The sequence below is a fragment of the Phodopus roborovskii genome, unplaced genomic scaffold, assembly GCF_943737965.1.
Source record: "Phodopus roborovskii unplaced genomic scaffold, PHOROB, whole genome shotgun sequence".
Classification (NCBI taxonomy): domain Eukaryota; kingdom Metazoa; phylum Chordata; class Mammalia; order Rodentia; family Cricetidae; genus Phodopus; species Phodopus roborovskii.
The window spans coordinates 1084280-1111831 of NW_026126613.1; the positions used below are offsets into that span (position 1 = coordinate 1084280).

Genomic DNA, 27552 nt, shown 5'->3' on the forward strand with positions numbered 1-27552 from the left:
ATCCCCTGGCTTGGGTATACAAGCCCATTACTCTCTGTAATAAAAGGCAGCGGCTTCCTCTTCGCTTCTCGTGGTGGTCTGTTTAAGTGTTTCAATCCCGACATGACATCCTCCGCCAGCTGGGTACTCTCTCTTTTTCCTGTCCTCCTCCATCTCTCTGTGGCATGCTTGCCCATCAGATGTAAGCTCTCGGCTACTTTTCTAGCACAGTGCTTGCCGCCAGTTGCTATGCTCCCTACCATGATGACCACGGACTCTGACCCTCTGGAACCATGGTTTCCTGGTTTAAGTGTGTTCTTTTACAAATTTCCTTGGTTATGGTGTTGCTTTACAGGAATAAAACTAACTGAGGCAAAGTCTTGTGATGAACGTATATTTGAGAAAGTAAACAGCTAAACACCAGCAGCTCCAAGATATAAAAGTAACTTGTAACATCCATTTTTCCCTAGCAACAAGATTATGGTCTGTGCAGGGAACTGAGAAATAGGAGAGAGAGAGAGAGAGAGAGAGCGAGACAGAGAGACAGAGAGACAGAGAGAGACTGGATTAGTGTGTGAGACATAGTTTCAGAAAGAAAATACTTAGATTTATCGGAATATAGGCCTCTCTACAGTTTTCTTCCATCATATACATTCAAAGATCAGATCCCATCAGTGAACACAGGCAAACAGCAAACTCATTTTGTGTTAAAATTACTTTTATTCAGGATGAAAAATACAATATGTAACCAGATTAGATGACAGTCTGTGATTAGTTCTTTACCGCATATTTCAACAGAACAATACACTTATTTCTCATTGTGGTTACTGCAATATAGCTCCTCTTATTATTCAGAAGGTTATAATGTAGTGTTTTGTGTAAGTTTTTTTTTCTGTGGTGGCAGGGTTCATCTTGCATATAAATACAGGCAGGAAAAAAAAAATAAAAGAATACATGACTTCTCAAAGAAAGAACAAGGAAGACACCAAATCTACAACCTGGGGTTCACGGTTGAGGGAGTTTTTGTTGATGTCGTTTAAATAGGTGCTTTCTTGGGGATGAAATGGCCTCATAAAAGCCCTACGCTTTGCACACTGTGGCATATAAAGCTATGTCCAACACGATGGAGGAAGGTGGCTCTGAGGTAGAAAGGTGATCATGGCTCTCCTCTTATATAAAACAATTTTCTTCTTCTCAAAATATCTATGCTGCAAATAGACACCCTTGCCCCCCAACCCACCCAACCACTCCTAAAAGAATAGCAATTTCTAACTTGTAGCCTCCTTCTAGCCAGATCCCGGCGAAAGAGAACCCAAAGTTAGCATGTCCTGATGTTCTAAAAGCACAGATGTTTGAATCAAAACACATTAACTTTACTTTTATTTTTGGTTTCTCTACATTTGGTAATTCATTCAACGTTAAATAAGAAGAAAAGAAAAGAAAAGAAAAAGGATCAAAAATCTAGTTGAATGCACTCAGAAGTAGAGGCAGGGGTACAATCATCTAAGCATCACTTTCATTCTGGAGAAGCAGTGGTATAGGCTTGTGACTGACATCCTTCCCAGATGTCATGTGACATCTATCCAATTGGCCCAGAGGTTCCCATGAGACAGGTACTAAGTATCTGTCGCCTTTCACAAAGGAAACAACCAGGGTTTTCAAAACTTACAAAGTTTTGAAAACACAAAAACAAAATTAAAAGCCTATTTTAAGGGAACTGAAGATCATGATGTGATCTAGTCCCACAATGGGAGAAGTCTGCTGTGTAACTCATGATGAAAACCAAAGCTGAAGGTACTAGGAGAGGCTGTACCAACTTTTGTTTCTGAGTCAAAATGAAAATATGCTTAAATGGCAACCTTTGGTAAAATAATTTTTGAGACTATTACAGTAGTCTTTTTTTCCATAGAGATTGCAAGATGAAATAAATAAACTCATCAAGATCTACTTACAAGAAAGGAATAAAAAGCAGGAGGAAAAATACCCCAGCAGCCTTGCCAATTAGTCCACAGGATTTTTACTGTAGTCATCCAATGGTTACTAAAGGGCTAAGTGGATGATGTCAACTAAAGTTAAATAGTATATCCAGAATTACAGCTTACCCCACATATTTGATTCAAATATATGAACTTGGGAATTTGGCCAAATCATGGAAACAAATACACAGAATCTATTTGGTCATGTGGCTGATGAATTATAAATAACCAAAATATAATGGTAAAATAAATGAAATTATTGTACAAGGTTAACATGAGCAGCAGAAGGAATGCAATAATGTAAAGTGGTCTAACTCTTATGCAATTTTTCTCTTGGTTATTAAAAAGACAGTTTCATATTAGAAAGCCCCCACCCACTTTCCCATGGCTGTATATATTATACAAATCAGTGACAAACGCATTACCACCTCCAAATACTTCTGTGCTCATTAATTTACAGTTGCATAGAAAGGGGAGAAGAAAACAATAATATATGTTATTATAAAAAACAAAATATCCTTTTCTCTTTGGATAGTCAGTGTTTTATTCCCTCAGTAGAACACGCAGTCAACGCTCTATAGCATATGTCTTGGAGCCACGGAGCTTCAGGTCGAATGGGACTTGGAATTGGCATTTTCAGAAGAGGGCAATACTGAAGGTCAGGAAATGTTGGTTGGCTAGATGAATGCTTCACATTGCCTGTGGCAAGGGAAAATACCAAGGTCAGAAACAACATTTGCAAAAGGCGGCCAGGGTAATGAAGACTTGTCAGCTCTTCAAGGGAAAACAGGGGCTTCTATGAGATCTAACCAAACTTCACATGGCTGTGTTCAAACGGAACCCCTACTGCTCATGTGACTTCTTCTCCCTAAGTTAAGGACTTTTCCTTTCACCCTGAAGTCACATGGCCAGCTTTTCATTAGAGTAGTCAACACCAACATAAAGGTGGGAAGGGTGTCCAGAGATCTTTTTTTCTTGCCCAGGCTGGAAGCCAAGGTAAAATTGAGAGGTCTTGGCTTCTTGGGGAAGGTAGCGATGATGCATGTATTAGACTACCGAGACTACACCTCGGCCCTCTTGGGGAACTAGGACTCCCAGAGAGGGGACACTCTGATAAAGCTGATGTCTCAGAAGTTCTAGAGAAGACTGAAATTACAATCCAAGTTGTGCAGAGGAGTCCATTAAACAGAAAACACTCAAGGATGTAAATCCAGGCCACACTAAGGAAGAGACATAAGTTTCCATGGGAAAGGAAAGCAACTGATATTTTAAAAGCATTGAAATTAGACATCTTTTAACAAATTACTCCAAATGGAATAACTTAGCTTATTCCTTTAGGGAAGCCTTATGGAATCACGTGGGCTTTTCTGGAACTCCCAGTAATGATCTCCTGCCTACCCTTGCTTCTCATTCTATGGAAAGACCTTGATGTGAAATTGGCAAAGGTCCCAAGGGACTCTTTTACTTCCGGGTCTACCAGAAAGTCAGCTGAGTCTTGCTTCAAGCCTAGTCTCCATCCAACTTGCTTCTGCTTTGGACATTTTGCTGGTCTGAAGGAGGAAAAACTCCGCCAATGTTGATGTCAGTCACACTGGGTTCTAAGTTAGTGGATGCTGAGGTTACCCCTTCCTGGTGAAACGGGAGTGAACACTATCTCGGGCATATGCTCTCTTTCCTTTCTAATATGGAGGGCTATGGAAAATTCCATAGGGAAAAGAACAGAAAGTAGGGGATGGAAGGCAGAGAGGAAGGAGAATTCTGGAAGGAATAGTATGGTTACTGTACCCACCAGGATGCTGTTTTGCTGGAATGACATAGCTCTTCTACTCAATTTCTTCAAATCTAATACCAAAGTAGAAGGTCTCCAAGTTCACTCTCTATTTTAAGTCCTGTGACTTGTGCCATAACATGTCTGAGGACTGACAAGCAGATTTCTTCTTCCTTCCTGACCTCCATTTCTACCGCTACGACCCCACCATGGAGCCATCAGATCCCTGGGCCTCTGATTCTTGTTTACTCTTCTATCCCCTCTGCTCTAACTCCTAGGTGAGTCTCCATGCCCTGCCCTCACTAGTTCCTCAATGTGGCCTTCTTTGCTCTTTGGGTCACGTGGTCCATCACCAAAGAAGCGCAGACCCTCTGCTCATCCCAGGACACTTCCATCCTTGCCGGCATGAATGAGCTCCCCGCTCCTCTAAAACAGGGCATCTGGACAGCCTGTAAGACCCCTATAACTCTTCCCTCCCTGCTGCTGCCTTCCACCATCAGCATCTCACCAGGTTCACAGAGGCTTCCAGGGTTAACGCCTTTCTCTTCTCCCTAAACTGCTTATTTGAATTTCACATCATCAGACTATAGCAATCCATTGTGCAGTCATCTGCTGGCCCCTTAAACGATGCTCACTCACTTCTCAATGCCACCCAATTTGAGGCTATTCGTAAAAGTAAAGGGTTTCAACACCCATGAGCATGATTCTGCCCATACTTTGGCCTCCCTGGCAGGGATCCCACCCTTACCCCTTCTTAGGAAAATTCACACAAATATCCAAATCCAGCCATTACCTTTACTTACTTCAGTTCCTACCATCATACCTTCTGATAGTCATCTCTAACTTCAGTTTACTTCTGCTGGGATGGTAGCCTCACCCACCCTCCGACCGCATAAGATATAGATCATCGCCTCTCCTCCCCCATCTTTGCCCCGAACATGCCCTCCCTTCCTTCACAACTGAATTCAAGACCCTGTTCCAATCCTTAAAAATCTCTTCTTTGCCTTTTCGCTCAAACAATCGTACTCAACTGACTTAACACATTCAACTTTTCGAATCGGCTAATGCAGAATGCGTCAACTCTGCTTGGTTTGCTTATGAGCTTCACTGTGGACAGAGGTCAACACAACCATAAAGATGGCTGTGACACAAAGCGGTGTTCCTTAACAGTCACCTTAGTCACCCTCTGTTTATGGGTGTGTCTGCTCCTCTGCACATGAGTACGTCTTCCCATCTCTCTTTACAGCTCAAATTTACCTTCTGCTATCTTACCCCCCTTTAAAATCCTTCCTTCCTATTTACCAGGACTACAGAAGGCACCAGAAGATGATGCTACCTCTCCCTTCTGTGTCAAGTCTGTTTCTCAGATACTTGTCTTCTAGCCAAGACCCCAGCTCTGCTCACCAATAAGATGAGACAATGTTCATTGTTTTGAAAAGGCTAATAAATTCATGGGAGAAAATGTTCTTCAAAGATTCCTTGCAGTCCCTGTGGTAACTAATAGTTCCTCCTAAGAAACAAAATAAAACTGATTGTAGGCTACAGCTTCTAGAAGATATATATATATATATATTTTAAATAAAAAGAATGCAACTTCCCCTTCATTGGAGTATTGAGCTCTTTATTATCCTTTGATACCAGACACATTTTAAAGTCAGTGTTTTGTGACAATGACCTTAAGTAGACATGTGAGATGAGAGGTCAGTGAAGACTACAAGGAACGTAGATAGCATGGAATGAGACCAGAGATCCAGCATGGGTACTTTGGGTATCTGGCAGAATCTGGCTTAGAAACCCTGCCCAAAATCTTCAGAGAACAATCTGTTGTATAGAATCAAATAACACTTAAACATCAAACGGATTTGTATGGAGAATGAAGTAGAACTAAATCAATAGTAGAAAATGTGCTTACTCTAGGTCAGAATCAAGACAGTAGAGTCAATCGGGCTATTAGCTCTTACCTGTGGCCGGCTGGGGACATTTGCTGAAAAAGAAAATAGAAGAAATCAATTGAGAGCTTTGCTATTGCCTTGTATCTTCCCTTTCCATGTATGCAGAAGTGTAGAATGCTCCTCAGAGTGAGAGAACAGATTCGGTCTCATAGGGATGCTAGCAGGAAGTGGGGGCCAGCCTCCCGCACCCTCTGGACAAATGTTCTAACCAAGGCTAGTTTCCTCAGCAAGTGCCTCATATTTCATGCAATTAAAAAAAACAAACATTCTACAAAAAAATACACAAAAACATATGCTAACCCTTTAAAAACATATGCACTAAAACATTCAGAAAGCTCTTAATTTTATGTATAAAAAAATCTTAAAAACTTGGTTTTAAAACCGTGCCATGTATTTTTTGCTTGTGTATAATAAGTACTGAGGAGATCCTATATGTTGTATTGCCTACATGATTCAATTCTGACCAAAAGGGTTCTTGGGGCAATTAGTATTTTGTGCCAGCCGCGGCTCACTTTTGCTTGGAAGTGGTGGGGAAATGACGATTATACATTTGCCTCAGTGAAAAGGGGCTAGTCTATTCTTCAGCAGTCTTCTGGACCGGGATCAATAAGAACGCTGTACATGGGTTCAGTTAGGAGCCCAGAAGTTACACTAGGGTGCCTAATTACCCATCAGTGTCTTCCTTGTAATGGAGCCCACCCCAGAGAAGCTGATGTCGTGGGCTTAATAAGAGCTGGCCTGGTGCTACTGAGCATCTTCTAGCTCTCTGCATTGCCAGCCTCATCTTTTACGCAGTACAGAGCCCCTCGGAAAAAGAACAGTAATGACAAAAGAGACCACTGTCCGTATTACAGTTTAGACAGGCTTCCAGTGGCTCTCAACCCTCTTAGTGCTAAGACACTTCAATACATTTCCCCATGTAATACTTTCACTGCTACTTCACAACCACAATTTTGCCACTGATATGAATCGTAATGTAAATATCTGTTCCCCAAAGGGGTCTGGGCCCACAGGTTGAGAACTGCTGCTTTAAACTATTTTCAAAGCTCCCACGGCTGGGGCTCAGCTTGGCTCAGCTATCAAGAGTACTGGCTGCTAGCACCCACATTGCAATCCGCAGCAGTCTGGGTCTCTAGTTCGGAGGCCCTGACTCATTTAGCCTCCTTTGGCGCTGCATATACATGGTACAGACATACAAGCAAGTAAAAACACCCACATGCATAAAATAAGAACAAATCAATCCTTAAAAAAAAAAAAAAAAAAAAAAAAAATCTCGGAATAGGTATCCCTTCCTGAGGAAATCTGGGTGACTGTCCCCTCCAAGAGCGAGAAGTGGTATATCTTTGTCCGTAACACCCACACAGCAACCTTGGAAGGGCTAGGATTCCTACAGCCTTCTGGGTACGATCCTTCCTTCCTTCCAATGCCAGAGACATGAGTCATGACCCATATTTTCTCTGCAGAGTAACTAAAGTCTTGTTGTTTCACAGTTGTGTTTTACAGGCCATTAACTGTGTCCTCCAAGCTTGCCAATATCTGATACTTTCACTGCAGATTCATACTCAACATAGGGAAGAAGAATGATTTGCTTTCTATTGATGGCAAGTATTTATTTTTGGCCTAGTGGTGAGTAGCATGTTTTCCATCTCTCATTTTCCTGTTGTTGTTTTTTTTTTTATTGTTTGTTTGTTTGTTGTTGTTGTTTTGGAGGAAGAAGGGTATCAGTGACCCATGCTGGGTCATTGCCAGAAGGTGAGAGGGCACCTCCCTGGATTGACAGGAGGGAAAATGTGAGCCCCAGGATTTGGAAGAAGAACCAGGCTAACACAAGCCCAGTCCTACAAGGGATGTCTCATGAGAGGGAAAAAGGGTGAACCTGTGCGAGCGTGTGAGACATACTCCAGGGTAGACGAGTTGAATTGTTGGTAAGGACATGTTACATACGCATTCCATCTGAAAGACAGTTATGCTTGTCTCTTCAATAATGAATATGTAATAGTCAAACCCTTGACAGAAGTCTAATCCGTTCATTTCATTTCATCTCTCTCTCTCTCTCTCTCTCTCTCTCTCTCTCTCTCTCTCTCTCTCTGTCTGTCTGTCTGAGACAGGGTTTCTTTGTGTAGCTCTGGAGCCTGCCCTGGCACTCACTCTGTAGATCACGCTAGCCTCAAACTCACATAGATCCACCTGTCTCTGCCTTCCAAATGCTGGAATTAAAGGTGTGTGCCACCATAGGCTCTATCGCTTTTAATCAAATAAAAGGCTATATAGGAGATCTCCTGAATTGGCCATATACATGTGTGTGTATATATATATATATGAAAATTAGGAAATCATTGCACTTTTGTAAGTTTTGAGTTTTGGAGGGATGCCATTCAAGACTGACACATGCAGGTAGGTCACAATGGAACTATGACTATTAGAACAATAATCCTAAAAAGCATTGGTTCCAGCAGCAAAAAACTTACTACAAATATTTCATACATTTAAACAACACAAGGAAATCATATTATGCTAACAGAGAAATGGTTATAATCTTTAGTAGAATTTTTACTAGAAGATTGGATAATTGTCAGCACAAATTAAATTCCATTCATTAATTCTTAGGATGAGATGGTGATGCTTGCCTCTTTGCTCTGAGAGGCAATGTCATTTTAAAAGGCCACAATTCAAAAACGCCATCAGAGCCAACCAGGATATTTAATTTAAAATGCAAGAATTTTAAAGTCTTACACACAACACCATGTAAACATGGTTTTTAAAAAAATATGCTAAAGTAAGCAGTTCATGCAATTAGGATTTATGAATACAGACTCTCATTTTAATTTCAAAATTGCTACCAGTGGAAATTCATTTGTAGCCATGCAAATTTTTTAATCCACAAAGGCTCAAGAGTCAAGATTAACATGCAGATCAATTCATCCATCACACACTGGCTGCGAGCAATTTGAAAGTTCTCCTTAGTTAAAGGAACTCAGGAGATTGTTTTGGCATTGAGGAGGTACCAAGACTATTTATTTAGATAAACTTCCAAAGGTGGTCAGTAAGCTTTGGGAGTTGCAGAGCCTTAATGAAATATTTGCTAACTGAACAATTTAAAAGGAGCATGGAAGCTAATAAATCCCGCAAAACTTAGCTAAGTGCTATCTGGGAAATTTTCAACCATTAAACTTCTCCAGCTAGTAACATGATTGTCCCAGTAAACCACTGACAACATCGGTCAGTGGAAGTATGTATTAGGCTAGGTCTATACCATGCACTAATTGATTCTGTACCAATTGGAAATGATTCAATAATTCTGGACAGAATTCTGAGATATGCATCACTTTTATAAATAAAACAAAGAAGCCGTTTCTCAAAAATTGGAAAGCATTCCCTATCTTGCAGATTTTTATCTTATCCAAAAAAAAAAAAAAAAAAAAAAAAAAAGAAGAAGAAGAAGAAACAATGCCATTTTCAGAAAAAAAGAGCATGTAAATTCCACAGGATTCCAAAATATACTATGCACCATTTCTTACATAACGGGTACCGAATTCTTCATAATAACACACATGACTAAGAGTGCATATCCACAGAAAATTTCAACATTATGGCCACTGTTGGATGCACAAACTAGAGGAGAATACTAACAGTTTCCTCTTAAGGAATTGCAAGCCTCTATAAGTTGCCCTGTGAGTACTGAAGATGACATCATAGGTAGATGACTTCATAGGTAAAGAGGTCCCAAGGCAGGGGAAAAGCTTTATCCTCTGCAGTGTGGTCTCCATAGAGACCAAACCTCATCTCAGGAACCAATCACCATGGACAGCTCATCTTGTCCCCAATCAATGGAAATTATATACTTGCATCAGGGTTCAGGGCATGAGGCAGCAACATTTACCTCTGAAGACTCAGTGTTATTTTATAGTTATAATTCTTAAAAAAAAATTCATTATATTCTGTTTTAAGCAAGGCAGAGATGAACATTTCTAAAATTGTATATACATATTAGAATATTCTTTGGGAAAGATTTGAAATGCTTTAGGACAAGAAGCTTATAAAATTAAAACCCTGAACTTATGGTACAACATTTTCAATACAGACATTATACATTTTGTATTTACTACAAAGCATAGATTTAAGCATATTTCACACTCTGATTTCACTGCCAACAGATTTTTAAATTGAAAAGGTCCAGCATGACATTTAAATAAAAACTTCTAAACAGAAGTCAATTTACAGAAGTTGTTTTTGAAGGATGAATGCATTTAGGTAGGAACAGAGCTAAAAAGTAATAGTTGTCTTTAATTTTGAAACCCTCATAAAAATGGCAGATTTTTTTTTCTAGCCATTGAATGATCAGAACAAAAACCTCAAGTGAAATCTAGCCTTGAACGACAATTAATATAACATGCTTAACAAACTCATCTATAGCACCAACAACTGATCATTTTTCTCTCACTTAGGATGGAATTTTCTATGGAGCTAAAAGACTGAAGTGAAAGCACAAAGTTTATACAAAAATCTTACTTTACTGACTGGCTGGCTTTAACACCAGTTTGTGAGGATTCAATCTCCTCCCCCCCCCCAAGTTATAAGTGGCACATCCGTGGTCTTTAAGAGTATTTGAACCCATGACGTTAATGTGGCTACGACCTCAAGCAGAATGTTGCTGAGCTGAGAGACCACAGAGGTCTAAGGTGAGAGCCCAGCAGAGTTTGAAAGGTAGCAAGAGGCCAGAGAGAAACCACTTAAAAAATTCAATCGAGTTAAATCATTATGTAATTTCCCCTGGGATTTGGAGTCTCTCATTGGGTGACTTTCTGGCTCTTAGCTGTTCATATGGAGACTTCAGACTCATAATCTGTGATCCTGTGAGTCGCCTGGCTTTTACATGACGATTATTTTATTTTCTTGGGGGGGGGGAACATGAGGGGGAGGAGCCAGAAGTAGTTGCTTTCTGAGCCTGACGATGAAGACATCTGATGATATGTACGAAGGAAGTTAGGGAGTGAGACAGGCTATTTTCATCCTGGTTTGGCACGCCACCCAAGGTTCTTCTTTGAGGTGACGTGAGTTTCCGATAGCCTGCACTTAGGGGGAGTTTGGTCCTAAAAACAGGCATCGTTCTATTGGACTTTATTTAGTCACTTAGGAGGCGGATGGGTAAATCTACAAGAGCAGAATCACACTCTCATTGAACCCCAGGGTCTGTGTGGCATCTCTGTGGGGCTTCATTTTCTTTGTCAACATATGGGCCTGCATCATTTCAAAGCAGCCTGCGGTCTTGCTCCTAACACTGGCTTTTGTTACCATGGCAAAGAAGACTAGAGGGTGGCATGCGGAGAAAGAGAAAGGGCAGGGTACTGCAGTGGTGTTTTCATTGTTCCTACTCACGGCTGCAAGAGGGAAACGTGCTGTTGATCTGTTCCATCACTTCTGTGAGGTCCGAGCTGGTGTCATGAGGCGGGGCCAGCAGGTCTTCCGATGCTGTAACACAAGACAGAGAAAGCAGGGAGCTTGAAATTAATGCCCCCAAGAGCCCTGGGCAGGTAAAACTACTGCAACCAGCCTTCAAAGTATCAATGGGATATGGATTCTCATTGAAAAGAACAATTTCGGAGGGAAATGGAAGAAACACCTGTATTCATTTGACACGTGTAATATACACACATATACACACACACAGTATGGAAAGACATACGGGGGATGGTACCCAGGTCTTGGCAAAAGCTAAGGAAGCACTCTACCATTAAAGTATAGGATATACCCCAGCAATGGACTTTTATATAGTTAAAAATGTGTCCTATGCTCATGTGGATAAATTTATATATCGAGAGAAAGTATAAAACTGAAAACTAAGTTAAGATTGGACTTGACGCCAATGCATTAGATGAAAATCCATTATTTTGCACATAAAAATATTCTACCAATTTCTTCCTTCTTTCAATTTTAGTATGGAGCTTTAATCACAGGCTATTTTATCTTGATGTCAAAGAAATCTATGTTCTATAGTACTTTGTGCCTTGATATGTATTTTATTGTAGGATTGAAACCACAATAGTGTTTAACACCCTAACTGTCAGGGAGAGATCCTGACTATGGCTGTTGGTGGCACTTCTGCCTTAGAGAGAAGGCAGAGAAATGGCCACTGAGACTAGGAAGGATGAATTAGAGGGGAAAAAAAAAATGTTTGATGATAGTCTTCAGCATTAGGTGTGGAATGTGCACAAATGTAAACATTGTAGAGAAAGAATGTATTGTAAATGCTCATTCTCAGTGGGTTGAAGAGATGGCTTGGTAGGTAAGAGTGCTTGTTGCCTGGGCACGAGGACCTGAGTTTGGGTTCCAGATTCCACCTCAAAAGCTGGCTTCGATCATGTGTGCCTGTAGCCCCTACTGATGGAGGGGTGTGGTGAGCTGAGACGGAAAGATTGCCGGGCTTCCTGGCCAGTCTAGCTCCAGGTTTAGTGAGAGATTCTGTCTCAAAGAATAAAGTGGAGAGGGAGAGCTGGGCACTGATGTCCTCCTCTGGCCTCTGGGAGCACACACACGAGAGCGCGCATACACACACACACACACACACACACCCACACACACACACACACACACACACTATCCTCAAAGGCGAACACATCACTTGCTCACTTATTTCAAACAAAAAGAGCATTTTTCATCATTCACCGAAATTGGATCCACTCCCACACATTTTATAAACAAGCACACTATAGCCAAAGCGTTTTTGATATTATTAAAACGACTCTACTCTCACTCCAGACTAAAGAGAACGATAATGTTCTATGCAGAACGCACCCAGATGAGAGAATGTTAACAAGCTGACAAACAAATCAATGGCTGAGTCCAAAGCTGCCTGTGTACAGTGGCTGTGCTTCCGTGACACCTACCTGCCTGCTGGAACTGTGGGCTGGGGTCAGGGTCAAGGGAGTAGCTCAATGCAGAATGCTGCGGCGAAGCCCACGGGGAGACACCGTTGATGCGGGAATCAGATTCAGGCTGAAATCGCATGGGAAGTTAAAGTAAGAGAGACGCACATAACCCTGAAGAAAGGGTTCTTTCCCTGGTCCCCGCCATGAGCAACTGAGGCTGAGTCAGTGCTTGTCTTTGGGTGATTTCAGATGCTTGTTGGCATCTGACGGATGGGAGCATGCTCTTTCTGTCTCTGTCCTCTGAGGAACTGACTGGGTTAAACTTCAGGATGTATTGCTTCTGCTATTTTCGTCTCTCAGACCCTGCATTATTTTCACGTCAACCTAGCAAACTTAGGAGCAGGTCTGGTTTATCTTTCAGAAACTAGCATTGGCATTCTAAAATGGCAAATGCACTAACTTTCTAAAGCGCTCCCGTCAGAAGATTTGCTGGAGTGGTTCCGTATTCAGCGGCTTGAATCCGGATTCCAGCTGTGATGCTCAGAAGTGGTATAATTCTGGGCAGACCACGGGGCCTTCTGTGTCACAGATTTCATGGGTATAAACTGCTTCAGTGCTAACTTGGTGTGCACTCAGAGTCAAGGGGAAGAAGCTATGCTAAAAGCTTTACCGGCCATAGCCGTGTCATAGAATTCTGTCAGGAGACTGATGAATGGGTTTTTCTAAAGCCATTTTCACAGCCCGACACAGGGCAAGCCCTCCATAATGGCGCCTGTGCATATCTTTAAAATGGCGATGGGTGTGCTGATAAGTACATGGTAAAAGTAGAAAGTAGGATGGACAGTATGAGAATATACAAGTTACTTTCTTTTTAATGCAGATTTTCCATTAAATCTCTATTAGTAATTTCCCCTGTTTACATTGAGTCAAATTTTCCATCTCCTTCTGGCACTTAGGCCGAATCATTACAAAGAGAAAAGAATGTCATTGACAGGGATAGCCTAGCCACGTGGGGTGGATATCAGCCAGCTCCAAAAGCATTCCTGTGTAATTCTGAAAGCACACGAACCATTAGGTTCTCGGTCTAATAGGATGGAGGGAGTGGGGGGGGGTTAGAGTGACTCCAAGAGCCTTTCCTTCCCCCGCAAGAGCTTCTGGGATGGTCCCAGGTGGACGCTAAGGTGTGCATATTGGCACTGGATGCTCTAAGACTGCTTCTCAGCCTTCCTAATGCAGTGACCCTTTCACACAGCTCCTCATGCTGTGGTGGCCCGAAACAACACCATTATTTTCACTGCTACTTCATAACTGTAATTTTGCAACTGTTCTGAGCCATAACGTAAAATTTGATATATCTTACATGCAACCCCTGTGAAAGGGTCCTTTGACACCCCCTCACCACTAAGGGTTGAGAACCACTACTATAAGCGGCCACACAGGGAAACGTAGCCTTTATTTAGGCACTAGTTGGGAACTTCAAATTCGCTCTACAAGGAACATGTTTATTCCCCTGTAGTGGCATCTTGCTTTGCCAGTGAACTTTCGGTGGTGGCCACACCTTATGGGCGTGGCTTCAGGTATGCAGGCATGACCCTTTCAATGTTCAGATGCAGTCTCTGCCCTTCCAATGCTCTTATGGAAAACCAAGAGAGCAAGCCAGTCCCTCCTCTACCTTAGAAGGGGTCCCGTTTTCACACCTGAAGCCACACCCATAGGGTGTGGTCACCGCCACAAGTCCACTGGCAAAGCATGATGCCACTACGCTGCCCCCATGTATGTGATGTTGAGGTTAGGATCAAGCAGAGTACCCGAAGTCTTAACAGAAAGCCACGTCTTGATTCACGTAGGAAACCACTATTTTCTAAAGAATTTTCAGGCTTTTAAGTAAAAGACTACCACAGCCATGTCAAAGAAACTCTACACGACGGGCAGAGAGAAAAGGGAATGGACAAAGGAAGGAGAGAGATCTATGGCTCACGGTGTAGGAAACGCTAAAATTACAGTACTTTGAAGAATCTGGGCAGGGTGAAAAGACCCCGATGACAACTATGTCAAGTTGTCTTTTCCAAACGCAAGCAAATCCTGGGAGAAAAGTCGGTTTTGCTTTGACGTAATACATCACTTGTAGGGAAAAAGGCATCTCTATTAGGGTTGTCACAGGATGCTACACCACACAGGCTGGAGGAAAAGGCAACTGTAACATGAATGTTGGTGCCAGTCAGTAGGTCCTTTGCGGCGGCGATTGAGCCCTACAGAGATCTGCAGCAGAGCCCTCCTCAAGGTTAGTTCCCCGAGCTGGCTCTGCCTTGTGTGAAGTCAGTCAAGCCATTAACTGTCTGTCTTCTCTCACACGACCGACCGCCAGGAGCAGGAAGGCAGAAGCCACACCCCACACTTCTTTCATAAACCTAACAACTGTGGGTTTTCAATGGTGTAAGTTATTAGCCAGTGCTGAATCGTAAAAGAAATGGATCAGCTTCTGATCGATATTAAGAAAGAAGAGGAAGAGGAAAGGGAGAGGACAGAGGGGCACAGGAAAGGGAAGGGGAAGGCAGAGAGAAGACGGGGGGGGGGGGGGGGAGAGGCAGGGGAAGAGGGAAGGGGAGGAGAGAAAGAAAAATAGGAAACCCAGGGAAAGAAGGCTGTACTGTCTTTGTTAAAGGCGTGCAGTATTTTGTGCCCATCATGAACAGGTTTTTCCTCTCAACACAAATGGTGCTTTTCATTGTCAAGAAAGTCTGCAAGTCACTGCTATAGAACATTCCCCCAGTTAGGAAATTACAATGGCAAATTACTAGCCATCTGCTCCTCAGGTGTTTTTTTGAGGTTCCCTGTCACCCCTGGTTCCCTGGAAGAAAGTTAGATGGAAGAGTTTAGGTCGCTTGCTGTCCCCAGTCTCCATGGAGGCTTTCCTTCTACAGCACAGGTTCACGTATGCCCCAGGATTTTTTTTTTTTTTTTTAAATTAAAATATCCCAAGCTGAGAATTCAACACAAAAGAAGAATTGGAAATTCTACAGTCGGGTGGGAAAACACCATTTTTTTGTAGAAGATTACATTTGGACGCATAAACAGGGATTTGTGAGCCAGTAAACACTGAATTAACCGCGGCAGTGCACAATTGAAGGTGCACTATCTTAACAGCCACCCAGCAGACCCAGGCTTCTGGGGGGGGGGGGTGGACAGGTGCTGTGTAGAGGTGCCCCGCAGGACTCTGCACCCCTACCTGCTCCAGAAGCTGTCTGAGGCGGTGCAGCTGAGACTCCAGCTGCTTATTGTGATCTTCCAGGATCTGCATCCTCGCCTCCAGCCGCCCTTTGTGCTGACGAAGGAGTTTGGCCTCCGCTATAAGTTCTGAGTCCTCGGTTGTGAGATGGGGCGGCACGGCGGACTCTGGAGGTGAGCCCACAGGGAGTCCCCTTCGTAAGTGCTGCTCCTTCAGCTGCTCGTATTCCACCTGCAAATTTCTACCACGGACAAGAGACAGAGCAGACTGCTATTGTTAGGTCTATCTCGCCTCTCCCAGACTGTCTAGGAACCCCACAGTTAAGCTTGTGCGACTACTTCATCCTATGGAAAAGCATTCATGAACAGGAAGAGTGAGGAGGAAGGAAACCGGCTTCAAGCAAGGCTGCTTCCAGGCTCCATGGATAAAACCCAGCTGCAGCAGGCTCCACTCACACCACAGCCTGCTGCACCCTCCCAAACCTCAACCTCGTTGTGACGGCTTAGGTAACAGCTTGGGAAAGAGGCCAGGGAGGGGCTGTTGGCCTTCTCAGAAGGGAGAGAGCGGTGCATATTCTTTTGGGGGGGGCTACCACACCTTTGTTCTTCCTCCAGGTCAGCAATGATCCGCTCCAACTCCCCACGCTCTTCCCTCTCCACCGACTTCAAGATCTGGGCTGGACTCTGTGGCTGGCTTATGGGAGACTCGCCACCCAGTGTCTGGCAGTACTGCTGGATGAGGGCATGCTCGTCCTCCCTGGCAAGACAAAGAAGACGGACAGCGGCTCACATCTGGGTGGCCAGGTCTCTGAGCATGCAAGCAGTAAGAACAGTGATGCTGGGACTGGTGGCTGGACCAAGCCGCCTTGGACTCTGTGTCTCCATGAGATTCTGGTGTAAACTCACGTCTTATTTTCCGGAGGCCTTATCCTATATCTCCCTGCTCGCCAAAAACTACCTGAATGGGCCAGGTCCAGTGTGCTAGAGGGCTCTGCAGTCTCATGAGCCAGGAGATGTGGCAGTCACACCTTCCTAAAGATATCCAACTAGACCTGCCTTGAAAAGGAAGGAAAGATATTCCAGGCCAGCTGGAAAGCATTTCCTTATCACCCACAGACTGTGTATCTACCCTACTGCTGATATCTTTAGATGAAGAGCCTCACTGAATTAAATGCAATCAATGATTGAGTGCAGCATACTGGTCCTAAAATTTACCTGTGATTGCACTAAGTAAAAAATCTACTGCTGTTTTTATAAACATGTACAATTGTGTTTATGCTGTTATTTGAGTAAAAATATAAGTTGTAAGTCCTTTGAATTATCAAAGATTGCAAAATTGGCTACAACCAAATCTAGCGATTGGCTGTTCATGGCTCATTGGTCTTTTGATCTGTTGTTTTGGTAGTCAGTGATTGATATGTTTGCCTATAACATCTTTAACTTCTATATTAACTGCTTCTAGGCATGTCAAACCTTTTAACATTGCAACATTATGTTGTTATCAACACATATGTTGGACCACATTTCAAGCTATTGTGGGCTGCGTGAAGCCTATGGCCAGTTAAGCCTGATTTATAGCAACTGATTACTCTTATTTATAGGAACTTCTGCACCTTATTTTATGTTCTCCGGGCAGTGTAATGACTCTCTGGGGATTGTGAGGATCACAGATTGTGATACTCATGTTTTGAAATGCCGAGTTCCTCATACACAGGCCGAAACGTCAGTGTGAGCTGTGTGACCACAGGAATCTCTCAGCATCCTCATCCGTTGCCGTGGACCAGAGCACGTCAAAACAACCAAGGGGAGGCTGGCAGGCCTGGACGGTTTCACTGTTTCATCTGGGCCTTGGGATTGCTCTGCTCTTGTGCAGGTGAATAGTACCGGACACTGCGCAAGCACTTTGGTTCTTGTGTGTGATACAAATATCCACCCTTGTACGCAAGGGTGTAGCTTTGCTTCGACTACCAGGCGTCTTGAACTGCCGTCTATAACTGAGCGTGTTTTTGGAAAAGGTGTGCTTTGGCTCAGAGATCAGAGACACAACGAAGCCAAGGAGAAAACTGGGTGTTATATGCTGAAGCAGCATAACAGAGTTCCGGTGACCCTCCTTCCTACATGTAGCTTCCCATTTCCCCCCCACTCCCGCCCCCGAGAGAGCATGACTGTATACAAACATACTATGTATCCAAACATACTATGTATGAATGTATTAAAAATAAAAGTCATACACTTTGGCTAAGCTTAAGTGGCATGTCCTTCTGTATGCTGCGAATATGTATTGCTTGTATTGGTTGATGAATAAAGCTGTTTTGGACAATGGCCAGACAGAATAGAGCCAGGCGGGAAATCCAAATAAAGATGCCGAGAGAAAGAAGGTGGAATCAGAGAGACGCCATGTAGCAGACAAAGCAAGATGTGAGTGAGGCAACAAGCCATGAGCCTTGTGGTAAAATAAAGAATAGCACTTGGCTAATTTAATTGTGAAAGCTAGCTAGTCATCTTTCTGAGCCATTGGCCAAACAATTACAACTAATATTAAGCCTTAAAATGGTTATTTGGGAACTGGCGGGTTGATGGGAGATGTCATTCTGTAAATATGTTTCTCATACTGGTTAATGAATAGAGCACTGTTGGCCAATGGGAAAGCTAAATAGGCGGGACTAGGAGATGAGGAGGAAAGAGGAAGTAGTAAGGAGGAGTCAAGATGGAGAGACTGGAGCGAGCAGGACACCAGCAAATACACAGGTTAACAGAAATGGGTTAACACCTAAGACAGAACTAGCCTATAAGAAACAAGTAACTGGCCAACAGCATTGTATCAAATACAGAGTTTCTGTGTGTTAATCGGGGTTGGCGCAGCGGCGGGACAAAACCAGCGGGGGGGGGGGGGGGACCGTACTCCTTACAGCGGGTGGGTGGGACGAGAAACCTCCAACTCCACTCCTTCCTGTTGAATGTCTTTTGACCAGGGGTGAGCGATGGGCTATTTACAAGAAAGGTAGGGGGAACACATACAGCAGGAAGATGGCATAAGAGGTAGAGTTGCCTTTGGTACCATCTTTTCATTTATTTATTCATGAATGCAAGGCCTCTGGGGGAACACAAGGAGCCTTCATAAAATCTCCTGGTGTCCCGAGGACTCAAAGGACGAGCAGAGCAGAAAAACAGGTTTAGAATTCCTGTGAAGCTGACAGAAGCCCTGGGCCACCCACACAGAGAAATCTGGCAGCAAGATGACACAGTGGCAAAAGTGGTTGCTGTAAAGCTAGATTCAGAGTCTGACCTCCAGATTCGACAAGGAGGAAGGAGAGAAGTAACTCACTAACTCCCATAAGGTGCCCTCGGACTCCCACGGTGGACGTTTGCAAGCGCGTGTACGCACACACACACGGCTCACACACACACACACACGGCTCTCACACACACACACACACACACGGCTCACACACACACACATACACACACACACACGGCTCTCTCACACACACACACACACATACACACACACACGGCTCTCACACACACACACACACACACACGGCTCTCACACACACACACACACACGGCTCACACATACACACACACACACGGCTCTCTCACACACACACACACACGGCTCTCACACACACACACACACACACACACGGCTCTCACACACACACACGGCTCTCACACACACACACACACGGCTCTCACACACACGACTCTCACACACACACACACATACACACACACGGCTCACACACACACACACACACGGCTCACACACACACACACACACACGGCTCACACACACACACACACACGGCTCTCACACACACACGGCTCTCACACACACACACACGGCTCACACACACACACACATACACACACACACGGCTCTCACACACACACACGGCTCTCTCTCTCACACACACACACACACGGCTCTCTCTCTCACACACACACACACGGCTCTCACACACACACACATACACACACACACGGCTCTCACACACACACACACACGGCTCTCTCTCTCTCACACACACACGGCTCTCACACACACACACACACACACACACACACGGCTCATGACCAGTAGCCTAAATGCAAGCATTTGAAGGCGCAGAGGGGGAGATGAAGCCTCGGGATGAATACATCAACAACCTGGGACATTAGCTAGAGCTGTGAATCTTGAGTGCAGGTGATGCTTGGAGGCACTGCTCTCACGCCATGAGGAAAACGAGGCAGTATGAAAAGATGCAAGTTCAAGGCTCGGCTGGGACAGAGCAGACGGACAAGGTATCAAGCTGCAGGGCACATACAATAGAGCAATTACAAATTAAGGGCGCAGTGGAGCATACTGCTAATGTTGTTTTTCCACGCTGAAACAAACCTAAGCTAGCAACAAAAGACGGAATGTCCAAGGAAGAGTGCGTATAGCAGGAAATGTTCTATATTTTAAGGGTAAAACACCACAAGCAATCTGCTTAAAAAAAAAAAAAAAAAATCAAAGCAAAATGAGGAGTCATTTGCACGGGAAGATAGAGCTATAGCTTCCTACTGTCCCAGATACTTAATGTTCTATGACAGGGGGTGTTGTGTAGAGTCTGTCTTGGTCATTCACATGAGCAGAAAGATCCTTCATTCTTATAGCACTTTGTCCATGGGACAAAAGAAAGAACGATCAAAAAACAGCGCAAAACACAACAGAACTAGGTGGCAACTTCAGTTATTAAAATAAGCAAGAGGCAAAGCAAAATACTTAAGATAACGCCTGTAGATAGTATCCCTAAATTAAAACCATAAAAAACTCAAAGTAAACAGCTTCAAAGGGATAAATAATAAGAATAAGAATAAAGTATGGACTCCACAGTGGTCTAGATGATCTCTTGGCAAGGAACTGGCCACAAATTGGACCTAGAGCTCATTTGCTATTGAGCACCACAGATAATTTGTTCCCTAAAAACATTTAAGCAGACACTTACGCCTCGGGGATTATGTGCTTAGTATTAATATAAACCACACTTTTGCTTTAAGAAGTTGGGCCAGTGAGATGACTCAGGAAGAATGAGTGCTTGCTAATGACCTGGGTTCAAATGTTTGAAATCAACACGATGGAGGAATAGATACTTATAAATTGTCTCTTATGTCTATACACATGCAGGTGTGATTTGCACACACACACACACACACACAGAGATACACACAAACACACACACAAGTAATAAATATCTTTTAAAGTTGGGCACTGGGAAGTCCCTTGAAATCCTTTTTGGGAAGCATTTATTGTCAACATTTATGCAAGTTTGCCTCTTTTGTGAACTCAATGGTGTACAGAGTGTTGTTATAATTATCATGGCCACTAACAGAACATTCTTTGTTATGGTGTCTGGAAGAGAATTAAAGCCATCTCCACAAAAATTAAAAAAAAAAAAAAAGAAGAAGTAATTTGCATGTAGCATACAATTTGGGCCTTAAATGTTTTTCATAGATTATTACTCGTAAAGGTTAAATTCAAAAATAGATACATTCTAGTATTTAATAGTTATAATAAAAACCAAAAGCACCCTCATTATGTAGCTGCTACATCATGCTCCAGATTAGGGTTATTAAACTTCAATAGTCTGTATTATGTTGAAATAGAAAGTACTTTCTAAATGTAGGTCTGCACCAAGAATATAATTATACTGTATTTTTGCATATAGTAAATACTATCTACATTATAAAATTAGTACCTATCGCATGATAAAAGAACTGTGATTCTCTTGATGACCTTTTAAAACCAATGGTCTATTCCGGGTTTCAGATTTACAAACAGTAATTCCAAAGTAAACCCTGACCAAGCTCCCACCATGAACCGCATGAAACAGTGTCCTTCAATGACAGAAAGTAGATGGAATAAAAGCCTCAGGAACGCTGCCTAAGGGTCCAGGGTTGTCCTGAGTCCTGTTTCTTCCTAAGATGTATATGATCAACTCCTCCTACAAAGATACTTAGTCGCCTTAAAATTAAATTCACTTACCCAGAGTCAGGCTTTTGGAAAAATAAGGAGTGCTTGGATTCAATGTATGTGGGGTCAAAAGCTGGGAAACTGGCTAAGAAATTAGTAAAGGGAGCAATAAACCAGGAGAGCGTTCATGGAGGGGAGTGCTTGGGGAGAGGACAGGGAATGGTTTCTATGGTCAAATTTGAGGATCACAACAAGCTCAAACTACAGGCATGTTGGCTGTCGCCGAAGGTACAACAAACAAACAATCAGGAAAGCATCTATCAGTGGCCCTTCCTAGCTCTGTGGTTGGAGGGCTTTCATGGTGGGCAATCACAAGCTCACCATTCCGTACCGAGTGTGGGAAAGGCACACAGCTGTATGGCACCTGACTAAACACAACCCAGGGCCAAAGAGAATGGGAAATTAGGTAAAGGCGGTGACCCACGCTCGTGCCTGTCATCAAGAACATGTCATGAGGGGAGATAGAAGATTGGAAATTTGAGGTCAACATGTGTCACATAGTAAAACCCTGTCCAAAAAAGGAGGGAAAGGAAAAAAAAAAAAAAAGGAAAACAAGCAATCAAACACAAAACAAAATACAGGGCTGGTGGGTTCTGAGCACATTTTAATTGAATTATAAGTGCTCATACACGTGAGGAAGAACCAGCTAGAACAGGCTCTACCATACAGCCTTCAAACAAGGGCCACTACACGTGGTCCCTTCACTGGCTCTCCTGCACTCGAGGAATAAAGTAAATGTCTGTTGACTCCTGAATCAATCACCACACCAAATGGCAGCATATTAAGTCTGCTCAGCTGCTAATCATCTGCTTACCTCCTCTGTTCTGAAACACTAGTGATACAATTTAAAACTGTTCATTTTAATTGGGAGGCAGTGTCTATTAAATTTGAACATTGCCTGTACTCTGTTCACATATGAAGAGAAACACATGTTAAAGAAGTTATATTTTTATCTATTATTTTTATCTCACTTAATTCCCTGCTACTTTCAACACTGGTGAGAATTAGACATTTTTTTAAAGCTATTTAAGATATTTAATCACTTTATATAACATGTCTACTAGTAGGTTACATATGAAAGAACAGTGTAAACACTGTTATCTTGAGCTGGAAATGGTTTCTGGCTCATAACAACTGAATATTAATGTTTAAGTCGTGACTATATGACGGCTAAGTACTAACATGCCAAACTTTGATGTTTAAAATGTAAAAAGTTCCCAAGAGTGTCCATGTATAAGCTTAATGAGAAATGGACAGCAAAGCACACCCAAGGGAGACATTCTTTACTCGGTTGTTTAGCAGTGACTTTCAACCTGTAGGTCCTGACCCCTTTGGGGGGTTGAATGATGTTTTCACAGGGGTCTCCTAAGACCATCTGCATACCAGATATTTACACACAATTCACAACAGTAGCAAAATAGCAGCAGCGACAAAAATAGTTCTATGGTTGGGGTCACCGCAACATGAAGAACCGTATTCACAGAATTCAGAAGGTTGAGAACCACTGGCTTAAGAGATTCTGCTTGGCTTTCTCCCGTCTCTGTTAGTGAGAAACATACAGGCTCTGTGTTCTAAATCTTCTCTGGTCCTCCAAGGCTTCTCTGTTTGGCCAAACCATACTGAGCCCACAAGTCACATCAACTGGAATCCTTTTACACATCATCTCATAACTAATGTGAAAAACAGTTCAAAACAAGTTCCGAAGAAAGATCTGTTACAGGGGGATCATCAGAGAGAAAGCATTTGCCGAGGGCATTCCACAACCAAGCTGAAGACGCAAAGTGAGAGAGCCAGACAGAAAATGTCTGGCTTTGAAACTATTTTAAAAAGAGATTCTAAGGTCAATGAGGCTTTTCTCACTTCCGAATATAATAAAATAAAATATTTGCAAGGGAGTTACTTTTAAATGAGCGGCCGGGAGACTATGTTTAAGCACGCGGGGATAGCATTGCTGAGAGAACAGAGGCTATGGAGAAAATGTTAGGAGGTAGAAAAAAAAAAAAAATCGCGTCAATCCTATGGATGTGCATCTGTAAAGTTATCAGTCGACAGCAATGTGATGAGCTGAAGAGAGGGCCCAGTTGGTAAAGTAGCAGCCATGGCGGCATGAGGACTCGAGTTCGGATCCCCAGCACTGACGTAAAATCTAGGTGTGGTGGCACCTATCTGCAACCCCAAGGCTGATGGGAACTGAGAGGGGTGGGTGAGGGGAGCAGAGAGAGACAGATCCCCAGAGCTCATTGGCTGGCCAATCTAGGCAAACAAAGGAGACAATCTGTCTTAAATAAATAAATAAATAAATAAATAAATAAATAAATAAATAACGTGGGGGACAATTGAGAAAGACACCTGATGTTGATCCTTGGCTTCCCTCCAAACACATGTGCGAACGTATGTACCTACATATATATGTATACACACCCACACAAATACAAACTTACAACACATGTACACAGCCACAAAAATAAATGCCAATATTATATGATTACGAAGCAATCTGATTATTCTAGACCACATGAGCTGACTCATTAACATAAGAAAATAAATAAACATTAGTAATTTGCACAGACAGGGCTTACAGGCATAAAATGTACATGGAATTTTTGGAAACACGCGTCGGTTTTGGTTGGAATACCAACTCAGAGGCCTATGGTCCTTGAAAATTATTTCTGAGACCATAACACGAGGAGGTGGTGTTGGTTAACTAACATTCCAGAAGCAGGTCTCCCCCTCCTTTCAATAACTCACCACCACCCTCTTGTCTTCACTAATGTGATTCACCATGATGTCCACCATGATGTATGCAAGCTCCATACCTCCTACAATGCCCAGCATCATGACCTTGCAATCTCCGTTTTTCCATCCCTGTTCAGAGTCAGTCTTCCGCTTTCCCCACACCCTACCCACTCATCTCTCCAGCGCATCTCTTGTAAGAAGTGGCATGACTTCTGTGGCCTTCCTTGGCCCCAATTGCCAAGATACACTTTTGAGCAAAACCCTTGCAGGCAGACTCAATTCACAATGCACTTACACGCTTCCTGTGGTAGAGCTGCTGTCCGTCAGGAAAGATCCATTTGTCCTTTCCATCTGGGCCAGTCTGAAAACACAAACACAAGGGACTGAAATCAGGTGGCCACAACTGGTGCGGCCTTCCATGGTTTTTTAAATCTTCTTTAAATCAATTCTGACTAAACAGCGAAGGGTCCAGTTAGTGCACGGAGATTGATTTGAAACCACCTCTAAGTGATCACCATTCACTTAGGGCCTGTCGGCTGTTGTCTTATACCATACTGTGTGATCTTTTCATTGAGCTCCTAGGCCCACAAGCTGGTCCCTATTGAAGTGAAGTAACCTTCGTGCACAAATCTCATTATGTTCCTGGGAAGATTCAGGAATTTTCTCGCCCTCCAGTGTGAGCCAACTCCCAAGCAATTGGGCTTTGTGTTATGAGAGCATGATCTGGCATACCATGGTCTCTGAACTCCTTTGCCTCCTGTGGCTCAGTAAAGAAGCTGCATTCTTTGCACAGCATTTTCTCTGTCAGCCCAAGAGTGCCTATCTCCAAAAATTTGACTTAGTCTCAATTCAGTTCAAATGTTTCCACTTTTTTTTTTTTTTTAAATGGTTCTTAAATGGCAGATTTTGGGCACAGCTGGCTTCTAGGAACACCAGTGGTTGGCGTTAAGCAATTTCCCAAAAGTCTTGCACGCTACCTGCAGTCCTATATTTTGCATTGTTCCGGGATTTAGAAACAAGCCCCAACCATCAGACATTTGCGTAAGTCCAATTACATATTGCATTTCATATGTGCGCGTTCTCCTGAGAATAGCTCCAATCACTCCCTCCATTCACTGAAAGTAGGCTCTGCTATCTGAGTCCTGCCTGCTCAGTGTTTGCACTCTCCCTCAGCAGCTCTGCAATCGCAGCCTATTGAAATCGACTCTTCGTAGAATACACAACAGGTGCCTGGTAAAGTCTAAACGGCACCACGAAAAGATGGAGAAGGCCCAGGTTCCCCCATGTAATAGAACCGCGACTTCGGCAAATACACTCCCCCACCAAAGGTTTGTCTGCAGCACTGAACGACAACAGCAGCAAGAGACACTCTGGGCGGACGAGCAGGGGACGTCCCTCCGTCTCTTACCGTGTGGCGTAGTGCTCTATTCTTGAGTGGGTGTCATCGTGAAACAGCTGAGGAGAGTGGGAAGGGCTGCAGAGAGGGAAGAAAGGCAAGGGCTTTATTCTCCATCTCGACGGGCATTTCCCGTTAGAAGGTTAGTTAAGTGAGGAATTCTCCATGCAAAGAAACCAGTGCTGTCATCCAGGAGGTTAAAAAAAAAAAAAAAAAATAGTAATGTAGACCCAGGCCAATGCTCCTGTGCGCAGGGGCCGTGAATACTCACTCATAGTGCTCTGGCCACATACTGATGAGTGTGATAGGACTGCAGAGAGGGAGACAAAAAGTCACAGAGAAACATTTAGAGCGGTTGCAGCCAAAAGCGGAAGGAGCGGGGTTCTCCATAATCTTCCACTCACGTTTGGCTACCACTAGGGAAATCACAAGCAACTCTCACAGCTCTTATGACATAGGCATCTCCGGACAGTAATCACATTTCAGAAGAGTCAGACTGAAAAGATCAACAGGATGTGCAAAAATCGCCCCAAATTATAGGCTGCTCAAAGATAATGTTCTAGAACATTCCAAGGGAGATACAACTAGTTTTTGTTTTTCTGGAGGAAACTTGATCAGGAAGGTGGTTTTATTACCTAATTACTTGACTATCAATATCAGAATTGAAGTGGAAAGTATTTTCTGCGTGTAGAAGCGCAAGTCATGTGTACACCAAGTTTCTCAACCTCATATACACCGAGAAGAGTGATGTTTTTCCCGCCTACTCACACCTACTCAGAATTCAGTCTTCAGCACACCGAGAGTGACTTCTCTAGGATGCTGCTACCTAGACATTCACTCTAGGAAAGTAGGCGGGCCAAAGTGCTCTGCTTGAATCTGGACTTTTGGTCTGGGGCTGCAACATGTGGGCAGCCCTAGTGTCTCAGACCCCCTAGAAGCCCCCAAATATCCATGCAATGCTATTGAAACGATTCATCCCAATCAAAAGGTAGTTTAAACTCCAACTGTTGAAGAAGGGTAATGAATTACCCAAATGAGGGCAGAAATTTAAGAGCACAAAGAAAATCAGTACTGTGCTTAATTATGTAACATTTCTTGAAAAAGCCAATGCTGATTCAAGAAGAATCATTTTAGACTTCCTTTTCTAATGCATGTGCATACTTGAGATATAGTTAACGATCTCATTATCTCCTGCGGTGATGGTGTACTGGGCAGAAGCTGAAGGGATGGAAGGTCATTTTCCTGGGTGGGAAGCTAAATTTCCTTGCACCGACTCGCAAAAAAGAGCATGCAACCTGTATGTCAACATACCTATTCTGTAATTAGAGTTAATTGTGTGTATGTGTATAAAGTATACGCAGGAACAATGGAGAAATGGTATTATCCCACACCTTTAACACTTCAGGGCTTCTCATTATCCCTGAAACAGGGATACAAAATGTCAGGAGACAGGTAGATCTACACCCCACTTCTTAATACAGTAACCGTTTAAATTAAAAAAAACAAAAAAAAAAACAAAAAACAAAAAAACCCACCACTGAAATTCAAGTGTAGGGTAATATCTGATATAAGCTTTCCACAGAAGAACAATGCCTACTGGTGTGTGTATGCGTGTTAGTGTGTGTATGTGTTTGTGTATGTGGGTATGTGTGTTCT

The 27552-nt window shown here is 43.1% G+C and overlaps 1 protein-coding gene across 1 annotated transcript in view; it reads right to left on the bottom strand.

The window, feature by feature from the left end:
- Positions 1 to 679: 679 nt before the first annotated feature.
- The window catches only part of Utrn (utrophin), a 456941-nt gene continuing 430068 nt past the window's right edge, over positions 680 to 27552 (bottom strand). Inside the window, exons 67-75 of the mRNA XM_051206176.1 lie at positions 26168 to 26206; positions 25909 to 25974; positions 24796 to 24861; positions 16365 to 16523; positions 15768 to 16008; positions 12560 to 12668; positions 11052 to 11144; positions 5685 to 5707; positions 680 to 2654 (exon numbers count right to left, since the gene is read on the bottom strand). Coding sequence (XP_051062133.1) covers positions 2646 to 2654; positions 5685 to 5707; positions 11052 to 11144; positions 12560 to 12668; positions 15768 to 16008; positions 16365 to 16523; positions 24796 to 24861; positions 25909 to 25974; positions 26168 to 26206 — 805 coding nt within the window. The 3' untranslated portion in view covers positions 680 to 2645. The remainder of the gene's footprint in view (positions 2655 to 5684; positions 5708 to 11051; positions 11145 to 12559; positions 12669 to 15767; positions 16009 to 16364; positions 16524 to 24795; positions 24862 to 25908; positions 25975 to 26167; positions 26207 to 27552) is intronic.